At 42.2% G+C, this 27,884-nt stretch overlaps 1 protein-coding gene across 5 annotated transcripts in view; it reads right to left on the bottom strand.

Annotated features, from left to right (window-relative positions):
- Nucleotides 1-27,884, bottom strand: part of AMOTL1 (angiomotin like 1) — a 122,183-nt gene that overhangs the window by 56,765 nt on the left and 37,534 nt on the right. For 3 of the 5 annotated variants that reach the window (XM_048843365.2, XM_048843356.2, XM_048843348.2), the window contains exons 2-3: nt 18,157-19,063; nt 4,815-5,103 (exon numbers count right to left, since the gene is read on the bottom strand). In XM_048843365.2, coding sequence (XP_048699322.2) covers nt 4,815-5,103; nt 18,157-19,004 — 1,137 coding nt within the window. In that variant the 5' untranslated portion in view covers nt 19,005-19,063. Of the gene's footprint in view, nt 1-4,814; nt 5,104-18,156; nt 19,064-23,912; nt 24,063-27,884 lie in introns of all 5 variants that reach the window. The other 2 variants (XM_048843375.2, XM_048843341.2) reach the window with 1 other exon arrangement.

The raw sequence follows: 27,884 nt of genomic DNA, 5'->3' as shown, positions 1-27,884 counted from the left end.
TTCCTGTTGCAATTAAATTAATTTACTAACACAGCCAGGCAGTTTAACAGCTTATTAGTGCAGATCAATATTGTTAAGCCATATAAGTGAAGCCTTGTTCAATGCCCTTTAACTCTTTAGATATCTTTTTCCCCCCAAAACACACTCCACCACACAAGTCCCTCCACATGGTCCAGCAGCTACGACCAGAGGCAGGCTTGCTGCAGGATAAAAGGAGAGCTACCATCAAAGCTACTTTTGTTTAAAGTGATAAAGGGGGACAAGGGGAACACCAGTAAATCATTCTCATGTTTCTCAGCAGCTCTGCAATTTCCTTTTCAACTCCCACCCCATCCCCAATCCTTTCTATCCCCAGATGGCTTCTGATGCCAACCCACTCCAACAACCTACATGATGAGACGTTGGTTGAAACCATGCCAACCTGATCATTAAGCTTCAAAGAGGTAGTATCAACAACAACAAAGAAAGAAAGAAAAAAAGAAAGCAATGAACAAGTGAGCTAAAAATGAAATATCAAAAAGATAACAGCTCTTTTAGATGTCAGAATGAGACAATGTTTCAAACAATGCCAGGATTAATCACCACCTTGTAACTTATTGCAAAATGTCTATTCAAACATGGTCTAGAATTTGACAGCACATAGGGACAATCTGTTCATACAAACTACTAGCTGTGCTATACACATCAGGAACACCGTCTGCTTTTCACAGTCCCCAGTATTTTTATTCTGTTCTGTTCTGAATGTCAGTGGAGGAAAGATTGTCCCTCATATTGCAAACATTTTTTCCCTGCTCCACCACAGACTTCCAGTGTGACCTTGGGCAAGCCACTTAGCCTCTCTGTGCTTCAGTTCCCCATCTGTAGAATGGGGATAATGACACATCCCTACCTCGCAGGGGTCTTGTGAGGACAAATACACGGAGGATTGTGAAGAGCTTTGAGATCAACCGATGAAAAGCATGATCAAAGCTAGATATTGTTATTATTAATTATGATTATAATTATTTCGCAGTGACACATTTTGCTTAGAAAAAATTACATACAGCCTTTTTTCAATAACACTGAGCAATTTCCAAGTCCAAAATGCATTATTTAACTAATCACACAACACTGAGGTGAAACAGGTAAACATAATTATTATTTGACAGGTGAGGAAACAAAGACATAGAAGTTAAGGCAAAAAAATTCAGATTTAGGTGCCTAATTTAGGCACCCAAATGAGTGGCTTTATTTTTAGAGGTTCTGAACACTCACAATTCCCACTAAAGTCCAACAGGAACCTCAGGAGCCTCAGAGAGAAGGACTTGAACCTTCTTTGTCTGTCATAGAATCACAGAATATCAGGGTGGGAAGGGACCTCAGGAAGTCATCTAGTCCAACCCCCTGCTCAAAGCAGGACCAATCCCCAACTAAATCATCCCAGCCAGGGCTTTGTCAAGCCTGACCTTAAAAACTTCAAAGGAAGGAGATTCCACCACCTTCCTAGGTAACACATTCCAGTGCTTCAGCACCCTCCTAGTGAAAAAGTTTTTCCTAATATCCAACCTAAACCTCCCCCACTGCAACTTGAGACCATTATTCCTTGTTCTGTCATCTGCTACCACTGAGAACAGTCTCGATCCATCCTCTTTGGAACCCCCTTTCAGGTAGTTGAAAGCAGCTATCAAATCCTCCCTCATTCTTCTCTTCCGCAAACTAAATAATCCCAGTTCCCTCAGCCTCTCCTCATAACTCATGTGTTCCAGTCCCCTAATCATTTTTGTTGCCCTCCGCTGGACACTTTCCAATTTTTCCACATCCTTCTTGTAGTGTGGGGCCCAAAACTGGACACAGTACTCCAGATGCGGCCTCACCAATGTCGAATAGAGGGGAATGATCACGTCCCTCCATCTGCTGGCAATGCCCCTACTTATACATCCCAAAATGCCATTGGTCTTCTTGGCAACAAGGGCACACTGTTGACTCATATCCAGCTTCTCGTCCGCTGTAACCCCAGGTCCTTTTCTGCAGAACTGCTGCCTAACCATTCAGTCCCTCGTCTGTAGCGGTGCATGGGATTCTTCCATCCTAAGTGCAGGACTCTGCACTTGTCCTTGTTGAACCTCATCAGATTTCTTTTAGCCCAATCCTCTGATTTGTCTAGGTCCCTCTGTATCCTATCCCTACCCTCCAGTGTATCTACCTCTCCTCCCAGTTTAGTGTCATCTGCAAACTTGCTGACGGTGCAATCCACATCATCCTCATCATTAACGAAGATATTGAACAAAACCGGCCCCAGGACCGACCCTTTGGGCACTCTGCTTGATACCGGCTGCCAACTAGACATGGAGCCATTGATCACTACCCATTGAGCCCAGCAATCTAGCCAGCTTTCTATCCACCTTATAGTCCATTCATCCAGCCCATACTTCTTTAACTTGCTGGCAAGAATACTGTGGGAGACTGTGTCAAAAGCTTTGCTAAAGTCAAGGAATAACACATCCACTGCTTTCCCCTCATCCACAGAGCCAGTTATCTCGTCATAGAAGGCAATTAGATTAGTCAGGCATGACTTGCCCTTGGTGAATCCATGCTGACTGTTCCTGATCACTTTCCTCTCCTCTAAGTGCTTCAGAATTGATTCCTTGAGGATCTGCTCCAAGATTTTTCCAGGGACTGAGGTGAGGCTGACTGGCCTGTAGTTCTCCGGATCCTCCTTCTTCCCTTTTTTTAAAGATGGGAACTACATTAGCCATTTTCCAGTCGTCTGGGACCTCCCCTGATCGCCATGAATTTTCAAAGATAATGGCCAATGACTCTGCAATCACATCCGCCAACTCCTTTAGCACTCTCGGATGTCCATCACATCAAAGCAGGTAAGAAAATGGAGCCCTTTTAAATGACTGACCAATGAAGGCCTTGATTCAGGGAAGCGTCCCTATTCAGGAAAGCACTTATATATGTGTTTAACTTTAAGCACGTAATTAGTTCCATGGGACTTAAGCATGTGCTTTCCTGTGTCAAGGCCTAATGCCACAAACTTCCAGAGCACCAAAAAGAGAAATAGAATGCAATTACTAACCAGTATAAAGTGGTAAGATTCTTCAATTAATACATTTTTTGTGCATCACACTCAAATATATTTTATAAAAATATAAAGCAGCCTTCGTAAAACCAACATCTGGAATCCAACCTATTCAAAGAACATTTTTTGTCCAGGAAGGCCATACAGAGGACACCATTAAAACCTTTACAACTCTTTACACAAAATTCAGTATGGGGTTGGACCTCTAGCCTCAACTCTCTAAAAATCTGGCCCATGAAGTTCAAAGTGGATATATAAAAGTCCTGTTGATTGTGCAGTGGTGTAAAATCTTCACAGCATTTTCCTTTGCACGTAGGTAACGTTACGATTATATTTGCAGTATTTCCTATACTTAGGGTATGTCTATACTGCAAAAAAATGCATATGTGTTCTTAACTTGGGTTTGCTAATCCACATTAGAATACTCAGGTTAAAACAGCAGTGAAGTCATGGCAACCTATAGGCCATCCTGGGCTTGAACACAAGGTAGGTACATCATTGTTTATGCCCTAACATGTACAGACTCCACTTTCTAAAAACAGACCCTAAGAGTTCTAGCACTGAGTTAAGCAATCCACTGTTAGCTTGGACAGGAGACAGACAGCAGTGCCCACTCACTGCCAAAAAGGCTCTCTTTTTTTAAAAAGAAAAGGAGTACTTGTGGCACCTTAGAGACTAACCAATTTATTTGAGCATGAGCTTTCGTGAGCTACAGCTCACTTCATCAGATGAAGTGAGCTGTAGCTCACGAAAGCTCATGCTCAAATAAATTGGTTAGTCTCTAAGGTGCCACAAGTACTCCTTTTCTTTTTGCGAATACAGACTAACACGGCTGTTCCTCTGAAACCTCTCTTTTTTTAAGTATCATCTTCTTGCTCGATTTTCTTTTTCTCCATTTTCTTCTATTGTTGCTTTAGACAGTTAGCTAGACAAATAGGCACAGTGACGGAAATATGAACAGAATCTTTAAATAATTATTTTACACAGTGTGGGTCCCATTAGATTGGGTATGTAATGAGGTCAAAGGAAGCAACTCTGAAAATCAGGTCACCTATGTAGAGGCCTTAAAAATGGATTTAGGCACCTAACTTTTGGTGCCCATATTTTAAAACTGGGCTCTGAAGTGTTGCTTTTTTTTATTATTAAATTTAAAAACAACTCCTCAGAAAAGATTTATTATCGAAGTCCCAAACATCAGTCAACCCACAGTACTGGTGTGTTTGTTTCTTATGATAAAAGAAGGACTAATGCAAATCTATTAAAATGCGCAAGACCACACAGGACAGATTTTGTTGCGATCACTAAACATATTCAGGTATGTACAAAATGTTTCTGATTACGCTACACCTCTACAAAGGTGCTAGCTTGAAAATGCCATGTATTCAGACGCTGCACTCCAGAAGGGAGCCTACTGAAGGAAGTTTCCCTAAGGCAGGCATAAAAAAGTTGAAGCAGTAGATGCTCCCAAGAAAAGAAAAAACAGCACGCCTTCTGAGTAACATCTTCATGGCAAAGGAGTCTGCACAGCCTACTGTATTGGAATCACAGTCCATCCAATGACTGGCAAGGACTTACAAAGGGCCCACATGGCAACGATAGGAACCACAGGCTGTGTCAGGCAGTTTGCGTGCCTCATGTTAGGAAGGATTACTTAGATCACTGCCCGTGCCTAGGAGGGTAATAGACACACTTTAGACACACTATAATGGGTGCTTGCCTCTTTTATACCCTGTGAGAACATTCCACGTACCTTCTGAAGTTTGTCTGCCTTCTCGTAGTACCCCTCCAGCTCCTGCCGCAGAACATGATTCTCCTCCGACAGCATCTCCACCATTTGCTGCGCTCGCTCCACAATGGCATATGCATCAGGCGTGAGCTGCTGGCTTGGTGCAGTCGCAGGTGAAGGCTGGGCAGTTACAGTTGATGGGAGCTGTGGCAAGGTTGCTGAGTGCAGTGGGCCAGTAATGGAGGAGGCCTGGGAGGACATTGGACTGTGCTGCTGTACCGGCACCGATGGAAAAGCAGGTTGACATTGTCGGCTAAATAAAAACAAATACGGGAAAAGAATTATATCAGCCCAGAAAAACTGCCCTGAAAATATACCAACCATCTAGATTGTAGGGGCTTTGGGATAAGGCATATCTTTTTACTACAAGTTTGTTCAGCACTTAGCAATGGGACCCTGATTTATAAGTATTACCATAATATAAATCACAACAGTACTCCAGGTAAAGCATCTACTCACACGGATTGACAATGATTTATATATTTATCTGGATCTCTAAAATGATAAAAAGGCATCTATCCGAAAGCACTGGGTATCCTGCTTTTGCTTAAAGAAAAGGAGTACTAGTGGCACCTTAGAGACTAACCAATTTATTTGAGCATAAGCTTTCGTGAGCTACAGCTCATTCATCGGATGCATACAGACTAACACGGCTGCTACTCCGAAACCTGCTTTTGCACAACTAGTGTCACAGACTTCAGACACCAACAAAATTCAGGAGTACTGGCTGATGGATGCTAATTCAGGAGTACTGGTTGATGGATGCGAACAATATATTCCTCATCCTTGAACCATTACCTGCCTGGAGTCAGTGAGTAGAATTCTGGTAGGCTGAATCAGAAGATGGGAGGAAGTGAAGCGAGCAATGTGATGTTCCTGAATAGCTTTAGCCTAGCAAAGGACAGACTGCTGCAAAACGGCTGGCTGGACAACCCTGATCAATTATTTCAAATCATCAAAGTCATTTTACAAAAGACCCTCATAATGATTGTATGAATAGGTGAGTTATATTCAGATGCATTAATCTATCTAATGATCTTACTGAAAACAAAGAGATGACTTGATCATGGTCTAGATCAGAGGTGGGCAAACTACTGCCCGCAGGCCACGTCCAGCCCACGGGACCCTCCTGCCCAGCCCCTGAGCTCCTGGCCCGGGAGGCTCACCCCCGTCCCCTCCCCCGCTGTTCCCCTTCCACCGCAGCCTCAGCTCCCTGCGCGGCCAGCGCGATGCTCTGGGCGGCGGGGCCGCAAGCTCCTGGGGCAGCGCAGCTGCAGAGCCCGCCCTGACCCGGTGCCCTGTGCTGCACGGTGCATAGTTGGCTCCAGCCAGGCAGCATGGCTATAGCGCTGCCAGTCACCGGTGCTCCAGGCAGTGCGGTAAGGGGGCAGGGAGCAGGGGGGTTGGATAGAGGGCAGGGGAGTTCGGAGGGTGGTCGGGGGGTGGGGGTGTGGATAGGGTCGGGGCCGTCATAAGGCGGGGAACAGGGGGGTTGGATGGGGGCAGGAGTCCTGGGGGGCAGTCAGGAAGGATGGGGGCGTTGGATGGGGTGGCGGGGGGCAGTCAGGGGCAGAGGTTCCGGGAGCAGTCAGGGTACAGGGAGAAGGAGTGGTTGGTGTCCCGGGGGAGGGAGTCAGGAAGGAGATGGGGCGGTGGGGGGCAGTCAGGGACAGAAGTTCTGGGGGCGGTCAGGAAGAAGGGGTGGTTGGATGGGGAAAAGGTCCAGGGGCGGGAGGGGGGGCATCAGGCGGGTGAGAAGTGGGGTGGGGTGGATGGGGGCGGGGGGCCAATCCCCCCTCCCCTAACCAGCCCTCCATACAGTGAGGGTAATTCTATCTTAGCTACTTTTATGTCTCCATCTCCATAGTATCTGACTGCCTCACAATCTTTAATGTAGTTATCCTCACCACACCTCTGTGGTAGAGAAGTGCTATTATCCCCATTTTACAGATAGGGAACTGACACACAGAGAGGCTAAGTGACTTGCCCAATGTCACACAGGAAGTCTGTGATGGAACAAGGAATCAAATCTGGGTTTCCGAAGCCCCAGGTTAGCATCCTAACCACTGGATCAACATTCCTCTCCAATTACGCATTCTCCATCATCTGCAGCCGTATCAAGGCTACTTTTCCTGAAAGATAAGTTCTCAGATAACTACAAGTTATTGGAGTTGAAGCAGGAATCACTGGGTGAATTTCTGCACCCTGTGTTATGCAGGAGGTCATAATTATCCCTTTTGGCCTTAAAATCTATGAATACTATTATGTATACACCATATTTTTTGCTGAATACACAATACATGTGATCAATGTTGTTTTCACAGTGTATGGTGCTTCACAAGGAGGGGAAGATGGGATTTTCAAAAGCACTTAGCATTGGCTAATTCTGTTCCCACTGGAATCAACATCCCATTGACCTCCATGGGTGCAGAGTTAGACCAACACTGAATGCTTTTGAAAATCCTACCTAAAAGCAAAGGCCCAAGTACTAAAGAGCTCACCACAGCCTAATAACAATGGCTAGGCAGGTGGCCTATTGGCAATTCACAGGTATCTTAGCTTGTGCCTTGATGGACAGAACCTCGCTGAAATAGGAAATGCCCTGAACCAGCAAAGGTGCCATTACACAGGCGGGATGGGAATGGGCAGCAGGGCAGACTTAACCAGTAAATGCTCATGAGGCTACTTTGTGTGCTGAGTACACCATCGCATTAGTGAATTTTTTAAAACTTATTTGCTAATTCACTCATGATTAAGTTGGCACAAGAAAGCAGGTGAGTGCCCGGAAAGAGCTTGAACCAAATACATCAGGAGACAGATTTGCTGCAATTGTTATACTATGTTTCGCTTCAATAGCCATATAGTTTCACTTCAATGTTGCTGGCAGAGCCCCCCTCCTCCTGGCCTTCTCACACTACATGCCACATCCCACCTATGCCATATAATGTTTGATGCTAAAGCGAGGTCACAGAGCATCAAGGGGAAAAGAAATAAGGGAAGCTATCACACGCAAAGCCACTGTTAACTGAATGGAACTCTGTCTGGAACTGGGAATTCTCCTACACGGCTATGCCAGTGATGATGTCATAGGGGATGGGAAGTTACAGCAACACTGTTCTCAGTATTGATTATAATGGGAAGTAACATGATGAATCTTGCTTAGACTGCGCAGTGCTCCCTTATGTGGAAGGGTCAGTATCACAGGTGATACTGCTTGGAAAGTTATGCTGCTCTGCCACATCTGTCTCCTTATCACCAGCAAAATCAGAGAGAGGAAAGGACTGTGCATGCGGGCGCACGTGCTGTGGGGGAGGCCTTTCAAGGGCCCCATTTATTCATTCCTTTGCAATAACGTTTGAGGTTGGACCTATACCTGGTCAACCAGTTTTTTATTGTGAACTGAACGGTGTGGCCGTCATATGTTAGACTATATAGCTCACGAAAGCTCATGCTCAAATAAACTGGTTAGTCTCTAAGGTGCCACAAGTACTCCTTTTCTTTTTGAGATATATGAGGCCATTTTGTTACTGCCCTTTTCTTCATCACATTCGACTTTGTAAAACCTCATAGGAAACCGCCAGTATCCTGTCCTCGTCAGGGAACTGAAATTTCTTTTTGTTTCAAAAGTTAACAATATAAAAATAGTATGACCAATATTATAAACTGGGTTGAACAATGAAATGTCACATACAATTATGAGCATGTCAGATATTTCCAAATGCAACCTAGTAAATGGAACATTACTAGTTTATGTGAGGCCTATTCTAACACTTAATAGTTTTATCAATATAATTATTTCAATTAGTGTTTATTTTACCCAAATAGTTATCCTGGTAAAAGCCTAATGTAGACACAGTTATACTAGCATAAAGGAGACTTATACCAGTATAGTTAATTCCCTTTCCTGTACAGGAATAGCTACACTTGTATAAAGTACCTATATACTGATATACCTGTATCCAAACTAGGTGAGCTGTACCTACTTTAACTATACTGGTTAAGCCCTGATTGTCCTGTTTGGGGATTTCTAACCTCGTATTAGTTTTGCACTTTTCCGTTGGCTTCAGCCAGTCTAAGTTTACATTGAGAAGTGAGGGAAGAAGCAGGCCCAGTTAATTCAGTCATTCCTGATTTTCGAGTTATTCACCCCAAGTTACTCCTGATTTACATCCATGTGAGAGCAGAATCAGGCCATGATTCTGCACAGGCCAGATTGTATTGGATGTTCTCATAACTATTTTCATCTTGAACTTGTACAATTTATGTCGCTTCTTTTGATGTGTGGCTGGTAAACATAATGAATTACTGATGAACAGTTTGTTCTTTACTGTTTACAAGTCCCATTTATCCCAGGTTTCCTTTGAAGTTTTTTTTAAACTGAACCCACTGTTAAACCTCTGGATGCATGTACAATACATATAACACAACAATCCAAAAAGCAAACTGGCAGTAAGAAAAAATAAGATTCCCTGATGAGGTTAAATACAGTTCATATCCAACCCTCAAGTTAATGCCTGAATGAATAAATAAATGAACGAAGCTTGCCCTCTGTCCAGAGAGTCAACAGAGTTGAGCTCCCTTGGACTAACAGGGCATATAAATGCCAATGATTTTCCTTTATTCTTTTTAAATGATGGTTTTACTCTGTATTAGAGCTGGCTGAAATTTCCTGTGTAAAAGGTTTTTCATGACAAAACTGCCTATTTTTTAAAATGACTCTTCAAGAAAAATTATCAAAATTATAGGTATTTTCCATTTTTTGCAAAATTTCCAGTGATGTTTTTATTAATTTTTTAAAACGTTTTTGTCAAAATTGTTTTAGAACTCAGTGGCATTTTTTTGTTTACTGAAAACCTGTTGTTTTGGTAAATGAAAAATTTTGTACAAAGTAATAAAACACTGCTTTTGGGAATGAAAAATTTCAGTAACGATTTTGATAAAAATTTGATTAATTTTTCAGTTTAAAATGTTATGAAAAATAGGTCCACGTGGAACACTTCATAATTTTGAAATCATTTTTCAACCAGCTTTGCTCTCACTTTTTTCCATTATAACTGTTTCCCTAGTGATTGCACTTTTCTAGTGTTGTCAGGATAGTTTTATAGTTTGTTTGTTTGTTTTTCCTTTTTGACAGGCATTTAGGAGGGAAGGCTATGACAGCTACAGAAGCAGCAGTGGTAGTGACCCACGGAATGAAGGTGACTAGATGTGGAAGCTGCAGGATGTACAATCTTCTGGAGAGGGTACTTAAAAGGTGCTTCGTTCGTATGAAGTGCCGCCTGATAGACCTAAAGGAAGAGAAGGCCAGAGGTTTGGAGATGCAAACTATGGTTGAGTTTCTAAGGGGATTTGAGCAGATGATAGAGAGAGAAGGCTGAAGGGAAACCTCAAGACTTGCAGATCAGAGAACTGTGGATGGAAAAAAGTGACCAGTGGAAGCGTGTGACTATGAGAACATGGCAGAAGAAAAGACCGGCTAGCGAAGGAGAAATAGAGCTGAGGAACAGGCTGTTGGAAAATGAAAGGGAGAAGCAGTAACGGAAGATGGAAGAGCAAGGAAGAAGAGAAGAGTGGCTAGTCCTACAGGAAGAGGGGAAGAGGCATGGGTGGTCGTTATCATAGGCTGGGGGAGCCTGAGCCTTCCCAAACACCAGGAAGAGGCAGGTCTACGTAACTGGGGACTTCCTACTAAGAAGAACAGAAAGGCCTGTCACCAGAGCTGATCTGGAGAATAGAAGGATGTGCTGTCTGCCTGGAGCTAATATATGGAATGTGGACCTAAGGCTGAAGAGAATCCTAATGGGAGCAGGCAAGAATCCACTGATTATTCTTCACATGGGGACAAAGAATACTGCTAGATTCTCATTAATGTGCATCAAGGAAGACTACACCAGGCCGAGGAAGACGCTTAAAGAAATGAAAGCTCAGGTGATCTTCAGTAAAAACAATGAGGAGTTCGGTGGCACCTTAAAGACTAACAGATTTATTTGGGCATAAGCTTTTGTCCAAATAAATCTGTTAGTCTTTAAGGTGCCACTGGACTCCTCATTGTTTTTGTGGATACAGACTAACACGGCTACCCCTCTGATACGTGATCTTCAGTGGGATTCTACCTATACCTGGAGGAGGAGAGCAGAGACCAGGCAAGATTATGATGATCGACAGATGACTTGCACAACAGTGCTGTGAAGAGGGCTTTGAGGTGGTAGACCACTGGGAGGCATTCACCAACAGAGGACTGTTCTCATGGGATGGATTCAACCTGAGCAGGGAGGGAAACAGACTTCTGGGATGGAAGTTGGCACCGCTGAAGAGCTTTAAACTACGAATTCAGGAGAGACAGTTGGGAGGTGCTCATATAATCTCAATGTTTGATTCCAATATTTGAGCAGAAGGAAAATCACGTGAAAGAGGATACAGCAATGGAGAAAAGGACAACAGAGGGTAGGAAAATGGACATCAAGAGGAAAGATGTGCCAATAGCACTGCCAATAACAGGTATGTGATACTGGCGGTAAAACGACTGTACCTAATCGGGCGAGAAATCTGAGTGAAGCCAAGCAGCAACAACTAAGATGTCCGTACACTATTGCAAGGCGCCTGAGTAACAAAACAGAAGAACTGGAACTATTGGTGCAGGAAGAGAAACCAGATATTATAGAGATACTGGAAACATGGTGGAACAGTCGTCATGACTGGACTACAGGTAGTGAAGGGTATGTGCTGTTCAGGAAAGACAGAAATAAAGGTAAAGGTGGTGGAGCAGCATTGCATATTAATGATGAGGTAGACTGTAAAGAAACTGGAAGTGATGGAATGGATAAAATGGAATCTGGGTCAAAATCAATTGGGGAAGAAAGGTAACAGAAGCTCCCCTTGGATAATGGTTGGGGTCTGCTACAGAGCCCCAGGATCTTATCTGGATATGGATATTTTAAATGAAATAAATACTAGAGCTGTCAAGAGATTAAAAAAATTAATCACGCTGTTAATAACAGAATACCATTTATTTAAATATTTTTGGATGTTTTCTACATTTTCAAATATCTTGATTTCAATTACAACACAGCATACAAAGTATACAGTGCTTATTTTATATTTATTTTTATTACAAATATTTGCATTGTAAAAAACAAAAGAAATAGTATTTTTCAATTCATCTAATATAAGTACTGTAGAGCAATCTCTTTAGCACGAAAGTTGAACTTACAAATGTAGAATTATGTACAAAAAATAACTGCATTCAAAAATAAAACAAATGTAAAACTTACAAGTCCATTCAGTCCTATTTCTTGTTCAGCCAATCACTCATAGAAACAAGTTTATTTACATTTGCAGGGGATAATGCTGCCCGCTTCTTGTTTACAATGTCACCTGAAAGTGACAACAGGCGTTCACATGGCACTGTTGTAGCCGGCATCACAAGATATTTACGTGCCAGATGCACTAAAGATTCATATGCCCCTTCATGCTTCAACCACCATTCCAGAAGACATGCGTCCATGCTGATGGCAGGTTCTGCTCGATAACGATCCAAAACAGTGCGGATGGACACATGGTTTTTCTTCCATCATCTGAGTCAGATGCCACCAGCAGAAGGTTGATTTTTTTGGGGGGGGTGGTTCAGGTTCCGTAGTTTCCGCATCAGAGTGTTGCTCTTTTAAGACGTCTGACAGCATGCTCCACACCTCATCCCTCTCAGATTTTGGAAGGCACTTCAGATTCCTGAACCTTCAGTAGAGTGCTATAGCTATCTTTAGAAATCTCATATTGGCAACTTCTTTGCGTTTTGTCAAATCTGCAGTGAAAGTGTTCTTAAAACGAATACTATGTGCTGGGGCATCATCCGAGACTGCTATAACATGAAATATATGTCAGAATGCAGGTAAAACAGAGCAGGAGACCTTCAACTCTCCCACAAAGAGTTGAGTCACAAATTTAATTAACACATTCTTTTTTTTATAAGCGTCATCAGCATGGAAGCATGTCCTCTGGAATGGTGGCCGAAGCATGAAGGGGCCTACGAATTTTTAGTGTATCTGGCACATAAATACCTTGCAATGCTGGATACAAAAGTGCCATGCAAACGCCTGTTTTCATTTTCAGGTGACACTGTAAATAAGAAGTGGGCAGCATTATCTCCCGTAAATGTAAACAAACTTGTTTGTCTGAGCAATTGGCTGAACAAGTAGGACTCGGTGGACTGTATGCACTAAAGTTTTACATTGTTTTGAGTACAGATATGTAACAACAACAAAACATCTATATTCGTAAGTTGCATTGATTTAAACTGCAACAAAGTGTACAGTGCTCACTTTATACTATTATTTTGATTACAAAATTCGCACTGTAAAATGATAAACAAAAGAAATAGTATTTTTCAATTCACCTCATACAAGTACTGTAGTGAAAACTCTTTATCATGGAAGTATTTAATAAATTTCAATTGGTATTCTATTGTTTAACAGTGCAATTAAAACTGAGATTAATCGTGATTAATTTTTTTAATCGTGATTAATTTTTTTGAATTAATCACGTGAGTTAACTGTGATTAATCGACAACCCTAGTTTAGATGTAACAAGTTAGAGGATGCTTTTCTGTACTTCTTTTCTCTCTTTTTTTTTTTTTTGCTGTTAATCAAGTTTGTTCATGATTGTCCTCCACTGCAGCTTCTGATGCCACAAATTAGTGACATGGATGGGATGTCTAGATAATTAATCTACACTAACACTCTCTAAACAATGAACAAATTGGGGTGAGGAGCAATTGTCTGATGCTTTATTTTAATCAAGATCATTGTGGGCCTAGAAACAAAACAATTCCCTATGATGAATCCTGTGAGGACTGATAATCATGCATTGAAAGATTGCAGCAGTTTGTTGATGATTATGGTGCAGCACGAGAAAAAGTTAGCATTCCCTTCTGAGACCTGTGGGAAGTAAAACCTATGGGTACTTCCACCTTTTCATGTTCTCTGTATGTATAAATATCTTCTTACTATATGTCCATTCTATGCATCCCCGATGAAGTGAGCTGTAGCCCACGAAAGCTGATGCTCAGATAAATTAGTTAGTCTCTAAGGTGCCACGAGTGCTCCTGTTCTCTGTGCACATAGCATCTCACACGTTCACAGTGACAGAGATGAGCTACAGAAAGACTGCAGCCACTTTACAAAGACATTTGGCACTGAAACTTTTTATCCTGGCAGAACATTTCCAGATCCATAAGTGGAATCAGCAGCCTGCCGAGCTCGCAAGTGTGCATGTGGCACAACTAAAGAAGCCAAGCCAATTTGGAACAAATCTGGATGATGGTTTGAGGAGCTATTTGGTGTGTGGTTAGAGATGCCCAGCCATTTGCTGACAGAGGCTGATCTTACATAATCCTGTGCTGTGGGATATCACTGTGTCAGTGAAGACTGTAGCAAAAGACATGGAAGATAAAATGGCCCAAAGTCAGAGTGACGTTTACCAAATCAGCGCCACTTTAGCCAAAGGCTGAATCCTCATTTTGAATGTTTCTCCTGTTGCCAAACAGACCATAAATTGTCATTTCAAAGGGGAGCTGTATCAGAAGTACCAGAAAGAAAGACATACACAGTCCATGTGTAAAAACAAATAAACTGTAACAAATCCAGATACAAGAATAAAGTAGTTCAAACTGTTCCTGAGCAATTGTCGCCAGTGACGGCGATGATGACTGGTTAAACATTGCCGGTAGGAATATGCACACAGAAAATAAACCCCAGAAAAGCTCAGATATCATCTAGACAGAACCAGAAAACAGCTGCAGTATCAGTCAAAAAAGTTAACAGAATGTTAGGAACCACTGGAAAAAGGACAGATAGTAAGACAGAAAATATCATAATACCACTATATAAATCGATGGTGTGCTCACACCTTAAATATTGTGTGCACTTCTGGTTTCCCCATCTTAAAAAAGTTATATTAGAATTGGAAAAGATACAGAGAAGGGCACCAATTAACGATCAGGGGTATGGAAGAGTTTCCATACGAGGTGAGGTTAAAAAGACTGGGACTGTTCATCTTAGAAAAGAGATGACTAAGAGGGGATACGACAGCGGTCTATAAAATGAATGGTGTGGAGAAAGGGAATAGAGAAGTGTTATTTATTTACCCCTTCACGCAACACAAGAACAAGGGGTCACCCAATGAAATTAATAGACAGCAGGTTTAAAACAAACATAAGGACATATTTCTTCACAAAACGCACCATCAACCAGTAAAACTTGTTAGCAAGGGATGTAGTGAAGGCCAAAAGTATAAATGGGTTCAAAAAAGAACTAGATAAGTTAATGAGGATAGGTCCACGAATGGCTCTTAGCCAAGATGGTCAGGTACACAATCCCAGCCTCTGGGTGTCCCTACGTCTCTGACTGCCAGATGCTGGGACTGGACAACAGGGAACAATGGATCATTTGATAATTGCCCTGTTCTATTAATTCCCTCTGAAGTATGTGGCATTTGCCACTGTTGGAAGACTGGTTTAGATGGACCATTGGTCTGACCCAGTATGGCCATTCTTAAATGAGCAGTCTCATTGAAGTCAATGGGACTACTTGTAAGAGTTGCTGCTCACCGATGAGCAATAAGGAGTTCACAAACTGGGCCCACACAATTTCACAGTCAATTAACCTCACTCTATCATTCCCATTTTGAGACAGAATTCAGTGACGCTCTGCCATATACACTGGAGTAAGCTCTGCTGCTTAGTACACAGGGCCTTGCCCAAGGAATATTTAAAGAGACTCAGCAGAACAAGCTCCTTGGGTTATTGAATCAGCATTTTTCATGAGCTATAAAAATCAAGCCATCACCCTTTTATGTGGAGATTAATCCATTTGGTGTCTGCAGTGTTTGTTAACATAATGAATCACAGCTGGAATCCTGTTACGCTTCCTGAGAATATAACCTGAACGTGACCCCATTATCTTGTATTTCCCATTCTCATATAGCTGTTTCTTATCATAAACAGGGATTTTCACTTGGCTCTTATGAGCATAATTTTCAGCTGAAAAATTATACAAACTCTGGAGAGCTAATGCTGGTATTCAAAACACATGTTTAGCCGGTGGAATTCAAATAATGTTCCCAAGACTAAACATGCCTAAGGGAAGGCCGACAGGCCACCAGTGCAGGCTCATGCTTGCAAATAAAGTGGTAAGGTCCTGATTCTGGACATCCCCGCCTGGCAGGATCAGATTTTATTTAATCAATTTGTACAACCATTGCACTATTTGAATGAGCAATCATCTTTACCAGCCCTCATTTTCCAAGCAAACAAGTTACCTACACTATTTCAGACATTCACAATAATGAAATATTCATGTTCTGATTTATGCTTTCAAAAAAATGATCAGAAATGAGGAGAAATGGGCCTGGAAATTCAGACCGTATTCCAGCTTCACCATGGACCAATGCTGAGGAAAGAAGAGGAACTCTGCATTGGGAGTTAAAGTCAAAGGAGCTTCAAGGATTTATGGGTCAATAAATATCTAATTAGACCACTTTGAACATGAAAAATATTAACACACCACCAAATATGTGGATCTTTAAAGTCCTCCAGATCCAAGGAGGAAGGAGAGATGTTGTTCAGGGAGACCAAGGAGGAATTGCTAAGAGTCATGTGGTGAAACAGAGATTATACATATCAGGAAAAATGTCCTAACAGTGCGGTCCATTGGACTATGGAATAATTCCCTAAGGAATGGTGGAAGCCTCATTCTTTAAGGCATACTCGAGGCCAAACTCCACCTTCAACAGGAGCATGAGAATTCAGTGGGAGCTATGATGCTGAACTGGTTTCCACTAGCTCTCAGGAGTCAGTCCACAAAAGGTAACATTTTAAGATGACTAGTTATGCACTTTGAGGGAAACTCACCCCTGTGCAGAAGGTCAGCACAAGGGACTATGTGCCACATAAGCCTACTTGTGAGGATTTAAGTGGAGCATAATAGGCACATAGGGCCCTTTGCACAAGACAGCATTTCACTCTTTGAGTGAAATTCACACCCAATGAGGACAGCCTGAAATAAGCAGGTAACTCATTACCTTGCAGAGCGTGGCTTTATGTTTTGTTTTTGTTTTTTCTTTTTTTGGGGGGGGGGGGGGGTTCACACTCTCATTTTAAAAGAACCAACACCCTATTTCATTTTTTTAACACTCCTGGACTAAAAAAAATTTAGGCCAAATCTCAGCCCAAAGCATTTTTTTTTCTTACTTGTGAACTACAAACAATTGACAAATAGGGTTTTCCAAAGGTAGCATTTTGTCCTTTAATTTAGAAGCTGAATCACAGTAAGTGTTAGAAAGTTTACGGCACCTCTAACTACCTATGGTGGTGACCGATAGCTTTGTTGCTTCGAATAACCTACATTAAAATGGGAACATCTGTACAGGCTGGTATTAGATTAATGATGAAAAATTGCATACCTAATTGATGTTTTTTCTACTATAATTCAATTGTATAAATATATTCAGATACTTTTAGGTTTATGCGTAAAGTGAAATTAATAGGAATTAAGATACTAAAGAACTTCTAAATACAATATTCATTTCTGAAGAACTTTAGAGCTCAGAGGTTATCAGAATATTGGACCCAATTCTGCTCTCAGTTACAGCAGTGGAAATCCAGAGTAACTCCATTGACTTCAGTAGAGTTAATCCAGATTTATGCTGCTGTAACTGAGAGCAGAATATAATCCACTATATTTAAATATATCATCAGTGTTATAATCATGGGGCCTGATTCCCATTTACACTAAGGCCATTCTTCCAGTGTAAAGGGCCTTGAAATGGGAGTAAATTATATTTACATCCATTTTAAGGCTCTTTTGCCCTGCTAGTGGTGTAAAATGGCCCTAGTGTAATGGGAATCAGATCCATATTTGTTTATATAGGACCAGAACCCACACAAGCCAACTGGAGTTATTCCATTGATGTCAATGGACACAGGATCAGGGCTTGTTCAACTGTACTTTCACTTATCCCTTCAGAAAACAATTATTTATGACCTACACAGCATATTTCTAAGTCTGTGGGAAAGTCTGCTGCAATTTGATTCCTTGGTTCAAGCTGTTTAACAGGAAAAAATGCCCACAGATGAACCCACTTGGCTTTCTAGCATTATGGAGCTGATGGAGTTCACCCTCAAAGCTAAGAAGCCGGATTAAGAGAATAGTAGGCCTGTTTGCTTAAAAGCATCAACAACGTCAATTTAAAAAAAAGTTCAAAGCCAAGAGTATTTACAAAAGCAAGAATGTCAAAGGCCAGGAGCTAGAATTACCTTGTCACACCATATTCTGGGGGAGGCTGGTATCTGACAACTGCTCCTTCCGTTCTTGCTGGCAGAGGAGCAGGGTAGGAGGGTTTGAGAATCTGCATCATTCCCGAGTGCTGGTCATTATAAAACAACCCATGTTCCTGAGTCTTGCTGACTGGTGACACCACCTGCTTGGCTTTGTAGGGGTACTCGGGCGGGGGACCTCTGGGATCCATTCCTTTGCCAGAGGGCTGCGTGGGTGGGGGTCCTCCAGTTTTGAAGCCTTTGTTGCTCCCTGAGGTAGGAGGGTGTTGCTTAGCACCATTTCTCTCCAAAGACAGCTGCATTATCCTCTCGCTTAGAGATCGGACATGACCCTGCTTAAGTTCTTTAAGTGCTTCATCTTTATGAGCCTGCCCACTGTTGGCCCGATTCACAGTTGGTCTCCCTTCTGTTCTCGATTTCTGACTGGACACTCCAGCAATGTAAAAACTTGGGCCAACAGCACCTGGCTGCTGGCCCCTAAAAAACTGGGACTGAGCCTTCGCCTCCTCATAAGTTGGTAGTTCTTCATTGTTCTGATGAGGCTGTGTGGCCCTGGACTGTTTCTCCATCACAGTATTGTCCACCTGATGTTCTTGCCCCTGAGGTTCCTGGCGTGCTGACTGCTGGAGCATTTGTGGGTCTTCTTGTGTGAGGTTTTCTGTGGAAGAAAGTGTGCTTGTAGTGCTGTTGGATGGTCCTGCGCTCCCTGTGGCCTGGTGCTGAATTGCCAGCAGATTCATGTTCTCATTTGGATTGCCATACCTCAGCTGCTCCTGGATCAATCGCTGTAATACTGTTCCAGCTGCAACATCCTCTGAACCTCTCATTTCCACCTCTGAGATCCCAAGGAAGTTTGAAGTGTGGAAGTTGCAAAGAGTGTCCTCAACTAAACATAGAACAGAAGAAAATCAGGGTTTATGTTTTCTGATGACACCATTATTTAAGGCTGGCAACTGCTGAGAAATCATCTAATCCTTTTACACTATAGTGCCCAGCTTCCTCTCCTCCTTACCAAACAATGCAGTATAAGTTGGGAAAACTCTGAAATGCTATTAAAAATAATGAGGTTGTACAGGTGTAATTAAGAGTAGAATCTGGACATGAATCTACTATCTTAGTCCAGTAATTTGATCTATTTCTAACAATGCCATCTCTACATGATTAACAGTAATTTTGACATGTCAGTTCTAACAAGATGATAGGGTGACAGATGCACTGCTATGTAAATCAGATCTGCTTATATAGTACCTTGGCTGTTCTATTCCCAGGTGTCAGGCACCTTAGAAATATCACAGATAGGCAAATTAGATAAAATATCTTCCATAAATGACACAGAGAATAAAAAGGATAATGCAATATCCTGAGCCACAGGAGGACAGGAGCTAAGGAAAAGTCACAAATCTCCAAGTACTGTATTTTAGGGGCCAAATACCACATTAATTTGCACGCTGTGAAACTCACTGACTTCAGTAAGGTTGCACAGGTTGTGAGTAACTGCAAAATACTGACTATTGTCTGAATTGATTCCAATCCACTTTTTCAACGCTTGAACCCACTCACCTAGTTTTCTACTGGAAACAATTTGCAGCTCATATAACGAGGAGTCTTTGTGGCACCTTAGAGACTAACAAATTTATTTGGGCATAAGCTTTCATGGGTTAGAACCCACTTCATCAGATGCACGGAGTGAAAATACAGGAGCAGGTATAAACACATGAAAGGATGGGGGTTGCTATACCAAGCGTGAGGTCAGTCTAATGAGATAAATCAATTAACAGCAGGATACCAAGGGAGGAAAAATAACTTTTGAAATGGTAAGAGAGTGGCCCATTACAAACAGTTGACAAGAAGGTTTGAGTAACAGTAGGGAGAAATTAGTATTGGGGAAATTAAGTTTAGGTTTTGTAATGACCCAACCACTCCCAGTACAATGTACATAGCAGAGGGGCATTGCTGGCACATGATGCCATATATCATATTGGTAGATGTGCAGGTGAACGTGCCCTTGATGTGATATATGCTATCATGTGCCAGCAATGCCCCTCTGCCATGTACATTGGCCAAACCGGACAGTCTCTATGCAAAAGATAAATGGAAACAAATCTGACATCAGGAATCATAACATTCAAAAACCAGCAAGAGAACACTTCAATCTCTCTGGTCACTCAATAACAGACCTAAAAGTGACAATTCTTCAACAAAAAAACTTCAAAAACAGACTCCAAGGTGAAGCTACAGAACTGGAATTAATTTGCAAACTGAATACAATCAGATTAGGCCTGAATAAAGACTGGGAGTGGTTGGGTCAATACAAAACCTAAACTTAATTTCCCCAATACTAATTTCTCCCTACTGTTACTCAAACCTTCTTGTCAACTGTTTGTAATGGGCCACTCTCTTACCACTTCAAAAGTTATTTTTCCTCCCTTGGTATCCTGCTGTTAACTGATTTATTTCGTTAGACTGATCTCACACTTGGTAAAGCAACGCCCATCCTTTCATGTATTTATACCTGCTCCTGTATTTTCACTCCATGCATCTGATGAAGTGGGTTCTAGCCCACAAAAGCTTATGCCCAAATAAATTTGTTAGTCTCTAAGGTGCCACAAAGACTCCTCGTTATTTTTGCTGATACAGACTAACACAGCTACCACTCTGAAACCTTTGCAGCTAATGAATTGCAAAAAGTGAAATATGTAGCTGGGGTCTTCGCTGAATTTCCTAGACTGTAACAAAGCAATAATTCTATCTACACAATCTCACCAGAGCTTGCTTCCTCCTCACTTACCATGCACCAGTTTCACAGGGGTGTAACTCCACCGAGACCAATGAAGTTACTCTTTAGAGACACCAGTGTAAACGAGATTAGAATCAAGTCCTCAGGAGTTGGATATAATCATCACAAATTGTTAGGCAATGAGGAAGCACCATTCTGTGTTCATTTTTTGAGGTCACTCTTGGAAATGTTATTTCTGAAGCCTGCTGTTCTCGGTTCTCATAGCAGTTTTTTAGAAGTATTTAAAAAAATGCATTTGAAAGTAATTAAAAAACAAATGTTCTCTCGAGGTTTGGTACCTCCCTGAGGTTTCATCTGTTATTGCTCACACTGTGTGATCACTTACATACAAAATTGGATGCCAGATAGAAAAGAAAAACCCTCAGCTCTCCACTATGAAAATAGGTCACTTCTATTAACATTTTTGTGGCAAAGTCTTAAAGATGACTGTAGGGTTTGCAGGGGAGAGTGGATACCATGCTGTTTCACTACAGTCATGTCACACACTCTGCAAAGTTCCTTCAGAGGACATTATCTGCCTATGCAGGGTCTAATCACTGCCAGGAAGTGCTTTGATCACAAGATGTCCATTTAGTTGAAGTCAATGGGACTGCTTAACCTGCTAAAAGCTACACATGTGCTTAACTGCTTTGCTGGATCAGTGCTGGATCAGAGCTTGAGTCAGAAAACACATATGTAAAAATCACTAAAATGTAAACATTTTCACACTTTGCAAAGGGATAGATTCCATTTAAATCTGCAAAATAACGAAGGGGTAATTTTTTTTAAAATAGGCCCGTAAAATGAGCCTGCAAAATGTGCAGATGCAAAAACATCCATTTATGTGCTCAGTTGGATACCTGCACATGCATTTACCTAATCTGTACCTGCAGTTGCCTACTTTTCATTTACAGCTGTTATTACTATTGATTTATATTACCGTAGCATCTAGAAGCCACTTCCAATGATCAGGGCCCCATCGTGCTGACCCCCTGTAAAAATATTCTTTCCCCTACGAGTTCTCAATCTAGGTTATGACAATAAACAACATGTGGATGAGATAAACACATCAGAGGTGGCAAATGACACGATCACAGTGAAGAAAGCAAGTTATCATACATAAGCAGAGAACATAACATAAGAACAGCCATATTCAGTCAGACCAAAGGTCCATCTAGCCCAGTGTCCTGTCTTCCGAAAATGGCCAATGCCAGGTGCTTCAGAGGGAATGTATTGTAGTGGATGTATTGTTTCTTGACTTTAGCAAAGCTTTTGACACGGTCTCCCACAGTATTCTTGTCAGCAAGTTAAGGAAGTATGGGCTGGATGAATGCACTACAAGGTGGGTAGAAAGCTGGCTAGATTGTCGGGCTCAACGGGTAGTGATCAATGGCTCCATGTCTAGTTGGCAGCCGGTATCAAGTGGTGTGCCCCAAGGGTCGGTCCTGGGGCCGGTTTTGTTCAATATCTTCATAAATGATCTGGAGGATGGTGTGGATTGCACTCTCAGCAAATTTGCGGATGATACTAAACTGGGAGGAGTGGTAGATACGCTGGAGGGGAGGGATAGGATACAGAAGGACCTAGACAAATTGGAGGATTGGGCCAAAAGAAATCTGATGAGGTTCAATAAGGATAAGTGCAGGGTCCTGCACTTAGGACGGAAGAACCCAATGCACAGCTACAGACTAGGGACCGAATGGCTAGGCAGCAGTTCTGCGGAAAAGGACCTAGGGGTGACAGTGGACGAGAAGCTGGATATGAGTCAGCAGTGTGCCCTTGTTGCCAAGAAGGCCAATGGCATTTTGGGATGTATAAGTAGGGGCATAGCGAGCAGATCGAGGGACGTGATCGTTCCCCTCTATTCGACATTGGTGAGGCCTCATCTGGAGTACTGTGTCCAGTTTTGGGCCCCACACTTCAAGAAGGATGTGGATAAATTGGAGAGAGTCCAGCGAAGGGCAACAAAAATGATTAGGGGTCTGGAACATATGAGTTATGAGGAGAGGCTGAGGGAGCTGGGATTGTTTAGCCTGCAGAAGAGAAGAATGAGGGGGGATTTGATAGCTGTTTTCAACTACCTGAAAGGGGGTTCCAAAGAGGATGGCTCTAGACTGTTCTCAATGGTATCAGATGACAGCACGAGGAGTAATGGTCTCAAGTTACAGTGGGGGAGGTTTAGATTGGATATTAGGAAAAACTTTTTCACTAAGAGGGTGGTGAAACACTGGAATGCGTTACCTAGGGAGGTGGTAGAATCTCCTTCCTTAGAGGTTTTTAAGGTCAGGCTTGACAAAGCCCTGGCTGGGATGATTTAACTGGGAATTGGTCCTGCTTTGAGCAGGGGGTTGGACTAGATGACCTTCTGGGGTCCCTTCCAACCCTTATATTCTATGATTCTATGATTCTATGAATGAACACAACAGGTAATCATCAAGTGATCCATCCCCTGTCGCCCATTCCCAGCTTCTGGCAAATAGAGGCTAAGGACACCATCCCTATGATGGAGGTCTCTCTACAGCACCTGCCTAGCCAGTCATCCATTTGCACCCTACGTTCTATATTTTAGGGACACACTTTTGTTGCCTATTTTTGAAAACTTGACCCAAAAGGACTGATCTGTGCTTATTTTTCATAGGATTCTTGCAGTTCTATTCCCTAAGCAGAGAGCCATCCACCTTGGTCTAACTGTCCAGTGAAGAGTAATTGAGTACTGCAGTGTAACATGATATGTTGCACTGGGTGAAAAATGACACAGGATCAAATCCAGATCTCTCACTGAAGTAAATGGCAACATTTCCCTCAACTTCAGTGGGAATCAAGATTTGGCCCATGATTTTTTTAAGTTTATACAGATCATTCTGAAGAAACTCTAAATTTCTCTTCAAGAAGTCGATAACAGAAAAAGGAACTGGAATTAATTTTACAGGTAGGTGTGTAAGGGTTGTTGCTTGCTTACCAGCTTTATTTTTAGCACCACTGACTGTCTCTGCTGTTAACGGGGAAACATCAAGCCTGTCGGTAAACAGTTGATGGTCCTGCTAAAGAAAGCCAATGTCTTCCAGTATCTGGACAGGGCTACTGGGGTTGTAAGAAGCAGATAGGGGGCCTATAAGAAAGAAAAATGGGATGTCAGTGCCAATAAAACAGTCGGGGAAAAGTCTTGCTGCCATGACTCACGTTAGCCGTATGTTGGAATAATGAACTGAGTCTTGCTGAATGATCTGAGTGGCTCTACTGGAGTATCCAGACCTTTTTTTTATTCACATCATTTCGGATTTAGGGCCCATTCCTGCCAGGTCTGAGTGCTTTCTGGTGAGGTGCTGAACAGATTCAACTCCCATTGATTTCACTGAGAGCTGAGGGCACTCAGAATCTCTCAAGAGGTGTTCTGCACCTTGCAGGATTGGTCCTTTACGATGGAAAATGTATCCAAGGTCAGCCACCCAGCTAAGGGCTGCACAGGACAAATTTTCAATATAATGTAACACTGCTTTTTCTAGCGTACCAAGAAGGTTTATACTACACCATAATTTCAAACACGACTATTCTGCACAGTTATACAAGCCACGGGAAAAAATATGCCTTAAACCTAACCATAAATGAAAAGAAAGCACAGCTGTGCTTTGAACCAAACACAGGCGGCAATTCCAGCTGTCAGAGGCCCAGTAGGTTCAAAACTAAGCACTGAAAGCTTCAGAGCTCTGAGATTCAGAATTTACTATATTCAGTCCTCGTTCAATGCCACAAAAGCACTGTTAGACCGAGGCACCAGTGACTGTTGAAGGCCTGCCACGCTGTGAACCCTCAGGAATCTAGACTATTGTTCTATATCATTGGAAAGCTGGGAAACCCTCGCCCCTAAAGACATAAAGAATTAATTTCTAGCCCTGACAGGGTATATAACATAAGATCATAAAATCACATTATTTTGATTACTAATTTATTTCCATCATCACTGCATCCCCTTTTTAATCTGACATGATTTTAATCTCTAGAGCTAGGAATAAATATTTATGCCATCTCAAACAGCCGGGGAATCTCTGATTTCACAGGATATATAAAGCATTAACGTTCAACTCGAGTGATGTATCAGCTCCCAAAAGGCCTTGCCTAGACAATATCTTGACCTGCTAAAATCAAGCTAAAGCAGTTAAACTGTGTCTATATTGATATATGGTGGGAGTTTTAAATTGGGTTAAGATAGGTTGATTGAGCTAATCCCATTGAGAAAAGCAACTTTTTTTTCTTAGTCTGGACAAGGCCCAAACTGGAATTTGGCTATAATACAAGGGCTGACACCATGGCTCCTAAGAAATGCACTGGGATCTTGAATGGTCATAAGTGGCCTGAACCTTGTTTTTACATGTCATCTGAATGGAAGTCATTCAAACTGCACAAAGCCAACAACACCAAGATAGCACATTGGATATGAGGAACAAGTACCACCTATTGAATCATCAATGCCATTTCTTGCACCCGTTTAGCCTTTGAGGTCTCCCATCCAAATACTGAGCAGGCCTGACCCTGCTTAGCTTATAAAATTTGGCAAGAGCATAAATCAAGGTATAGCCACAAAATAGTAATGGGAAGTATATCTGGAGATTGTATTATTGAAAGAAAGGGTTGAGAAATCCAAATATCTGAAACAATCCCAATGGCAGCATTCAATTCGATCTGAAGTCCATGAAGGCTTTTACATGGAAGTTCACTGAACTCATGAATAACACTCAACTAATTCAGAACATAATTGTTTCGTAGAGTACCATCACCACCACATAGGTAGAGATAACATGATTCAGTATGTACAGATATTCTTAATATGGTAAAACGAAGATCTAGCTAGAGCATGAACAGAACCACATCAAGGATAACTATGCTTACATTTCTTACGGCTGCCATAATGCTAACAAAACTTAGAAGCATGTCTTCTACTCTCTTCTGCTCACTACTCCACCTACTCCCTTGACTATATTCCTCCTGATTCATGAGTTCCCTTACTCCCTCTGTCTCCCACATCCTTAACCACTCTCTGTCACCTAACTCCTTTCCCCTGCCATCAAGCATACCAGTGTGGACACTTGTCTCAAAGAAGTTTCCATCCAACTACCTCACTCCCTCTTTCCCTTTACTGCTCAATTCCTTGAATGTACTGTCTAATCCTTCTGCCCAGACTTCCTCTCCGCTAGATCCCTCCCAGTCCTCTTCAATCAGCATCTGCCTGCTGTGTTCTACTGAAAAAGCCCTTTTCAATGTCATCAGTGAACCTTCCTGGCCAAGTGGCATGGCCTCCTCTCTGTCCTCATGCTCCTTGAACTATGGCCTTTGAAATGGTCCATCACTTCCCCATCCTCCTCAAATCTCTCTCTGTCTCTCTCTCTCTCAGGATTCAGAGAGCCTGACTTCTCTTGTTTCTCTGCTTATCTTTGATTCTACAGGGTCTCTCTCAGCTGCTCCACCTCCTGTTCCCCACTCTTTCTATCAGAGTCTCTTAGGGATCTGTCCATGAGCCTTTCCTTTTCTCCCTCTGCACCTTTCCCCTGAGAATCCTCATCCAGTTGCACAACTTAAATCACCACCATGCTGATAGCTTCCAGATCTACTTCTTCTTACCTAAATTATCCCCTGCAGCCAAATATGCACCCTGTCTGCCTTTTTGATTTCTCTTTCTCACTTCATCTTTACTCCCTTCTCTAGTCTATTGTTGTCAGCTCCAGCCTCTTCCAGCTATTCTTGGCAACATCCATGACTCCTCCTTCTCCACCATCAACACTGTTACTGACATTAATCCTGCTAGTTTTTTCTCTATCACCACTCCCAAGTCCACCTGTTTCTCTCAACTCCCACCATGTCCAGGCCTTAATTGCCTCTTGCCTCAGTTGCTGCAGTCTCCTCCTTCCGGCTTCTTAAATTATCATCTCAGCCCTCCTTTCAATCAGTCCAAAATGCAACCACAAAATTCATGCCCCTTGCCCACAACTCAGACCATGTCCAACCTCTCTTCAAATTCCATCACCACCAGCTTCTCATCACTATCTGCATCAAAGTAAATTCCTTGTCCCTGCTTCCAAGCCCAGCATAACCTGGCTTAGGCCAACCATCTGCTCTTTCCACTCCACCTCCTGTCCCCAGACTCTACTCAAACTGCATGACTCACCTTCCCCTTTGTGTCCTTCTCCTGGTCTTGGTTCTGAGCACGCTTCTACGCTGCCCAATAAACCTTCCCTCCTTGCCTCAGCCAAAACTATCTCCATTCTCCTTAAGACTCACTCCTTCAAGGAGGTCTGTCCTCATTAGTCATCTCCTCAGATTGGTGTTTACCAACTAGATGACCATTTACTAATTATATGAGTAAAAATATTTATTTTACTTTAAAAAAAATCCATCCAAAAGTCAGAGAACTACTAAACCATGAGCTAAACTGCATGCCTCATTCACTCTGCCTTATCTAGTTTCCATTACCCCCTCCTGTGTCTGAATACTCCCTGTCTATATTGTTTTTCTAGGCTGAAAAGTTCTTTTACAGCAGTGATCTCGAACCTGATTCTCACCTCCCACTGGTTTCACACTGGTGCAGCCTGGACATCAGCGGATGTCCTTTTGACTTACACCAGTTTAAGCTTAGGGAGAATCAGATTCTTCATCTTCACATCTGTTTGTAGCACATGGTTGTCATCAAATAAATAATAAATGACAACAGCATACAGCATGTGGGCGAGTCTGTACAGTCTTTGCAGGAGAGAAAAGCAGCCAAGGATAACAGAAAGTAATTTACCCTGATTACTCAGAGTAAGATAAGGATAACTGAATATTCGATAGCACACACCACACACATTTTAAATAACATTTGCTTTCAACAAGCCAAGCTCTGCTCTCAGTTTCACTAGTGACTCTTCCCTGAATCAATTCCACTGCCCTCAGTAGGGCTAAA

The sequence above is a fragment of the Caretta caretta genome, chromosome 1, assembly GCF_965140235.1.
Source record: "Caretta caretta isolate rCarCar2 chromosome 1, rCarCar1.hap1, whole genome shotgun sequence".
Lineage (NCBI taxonomy): Eukaryota > Metazoa > Chordata > Testudines > Cheloniidae > Caretta > Caretta caretta.
This window is presented reverse-complemented; position numbering and strand designations above follow the sequence as displayed.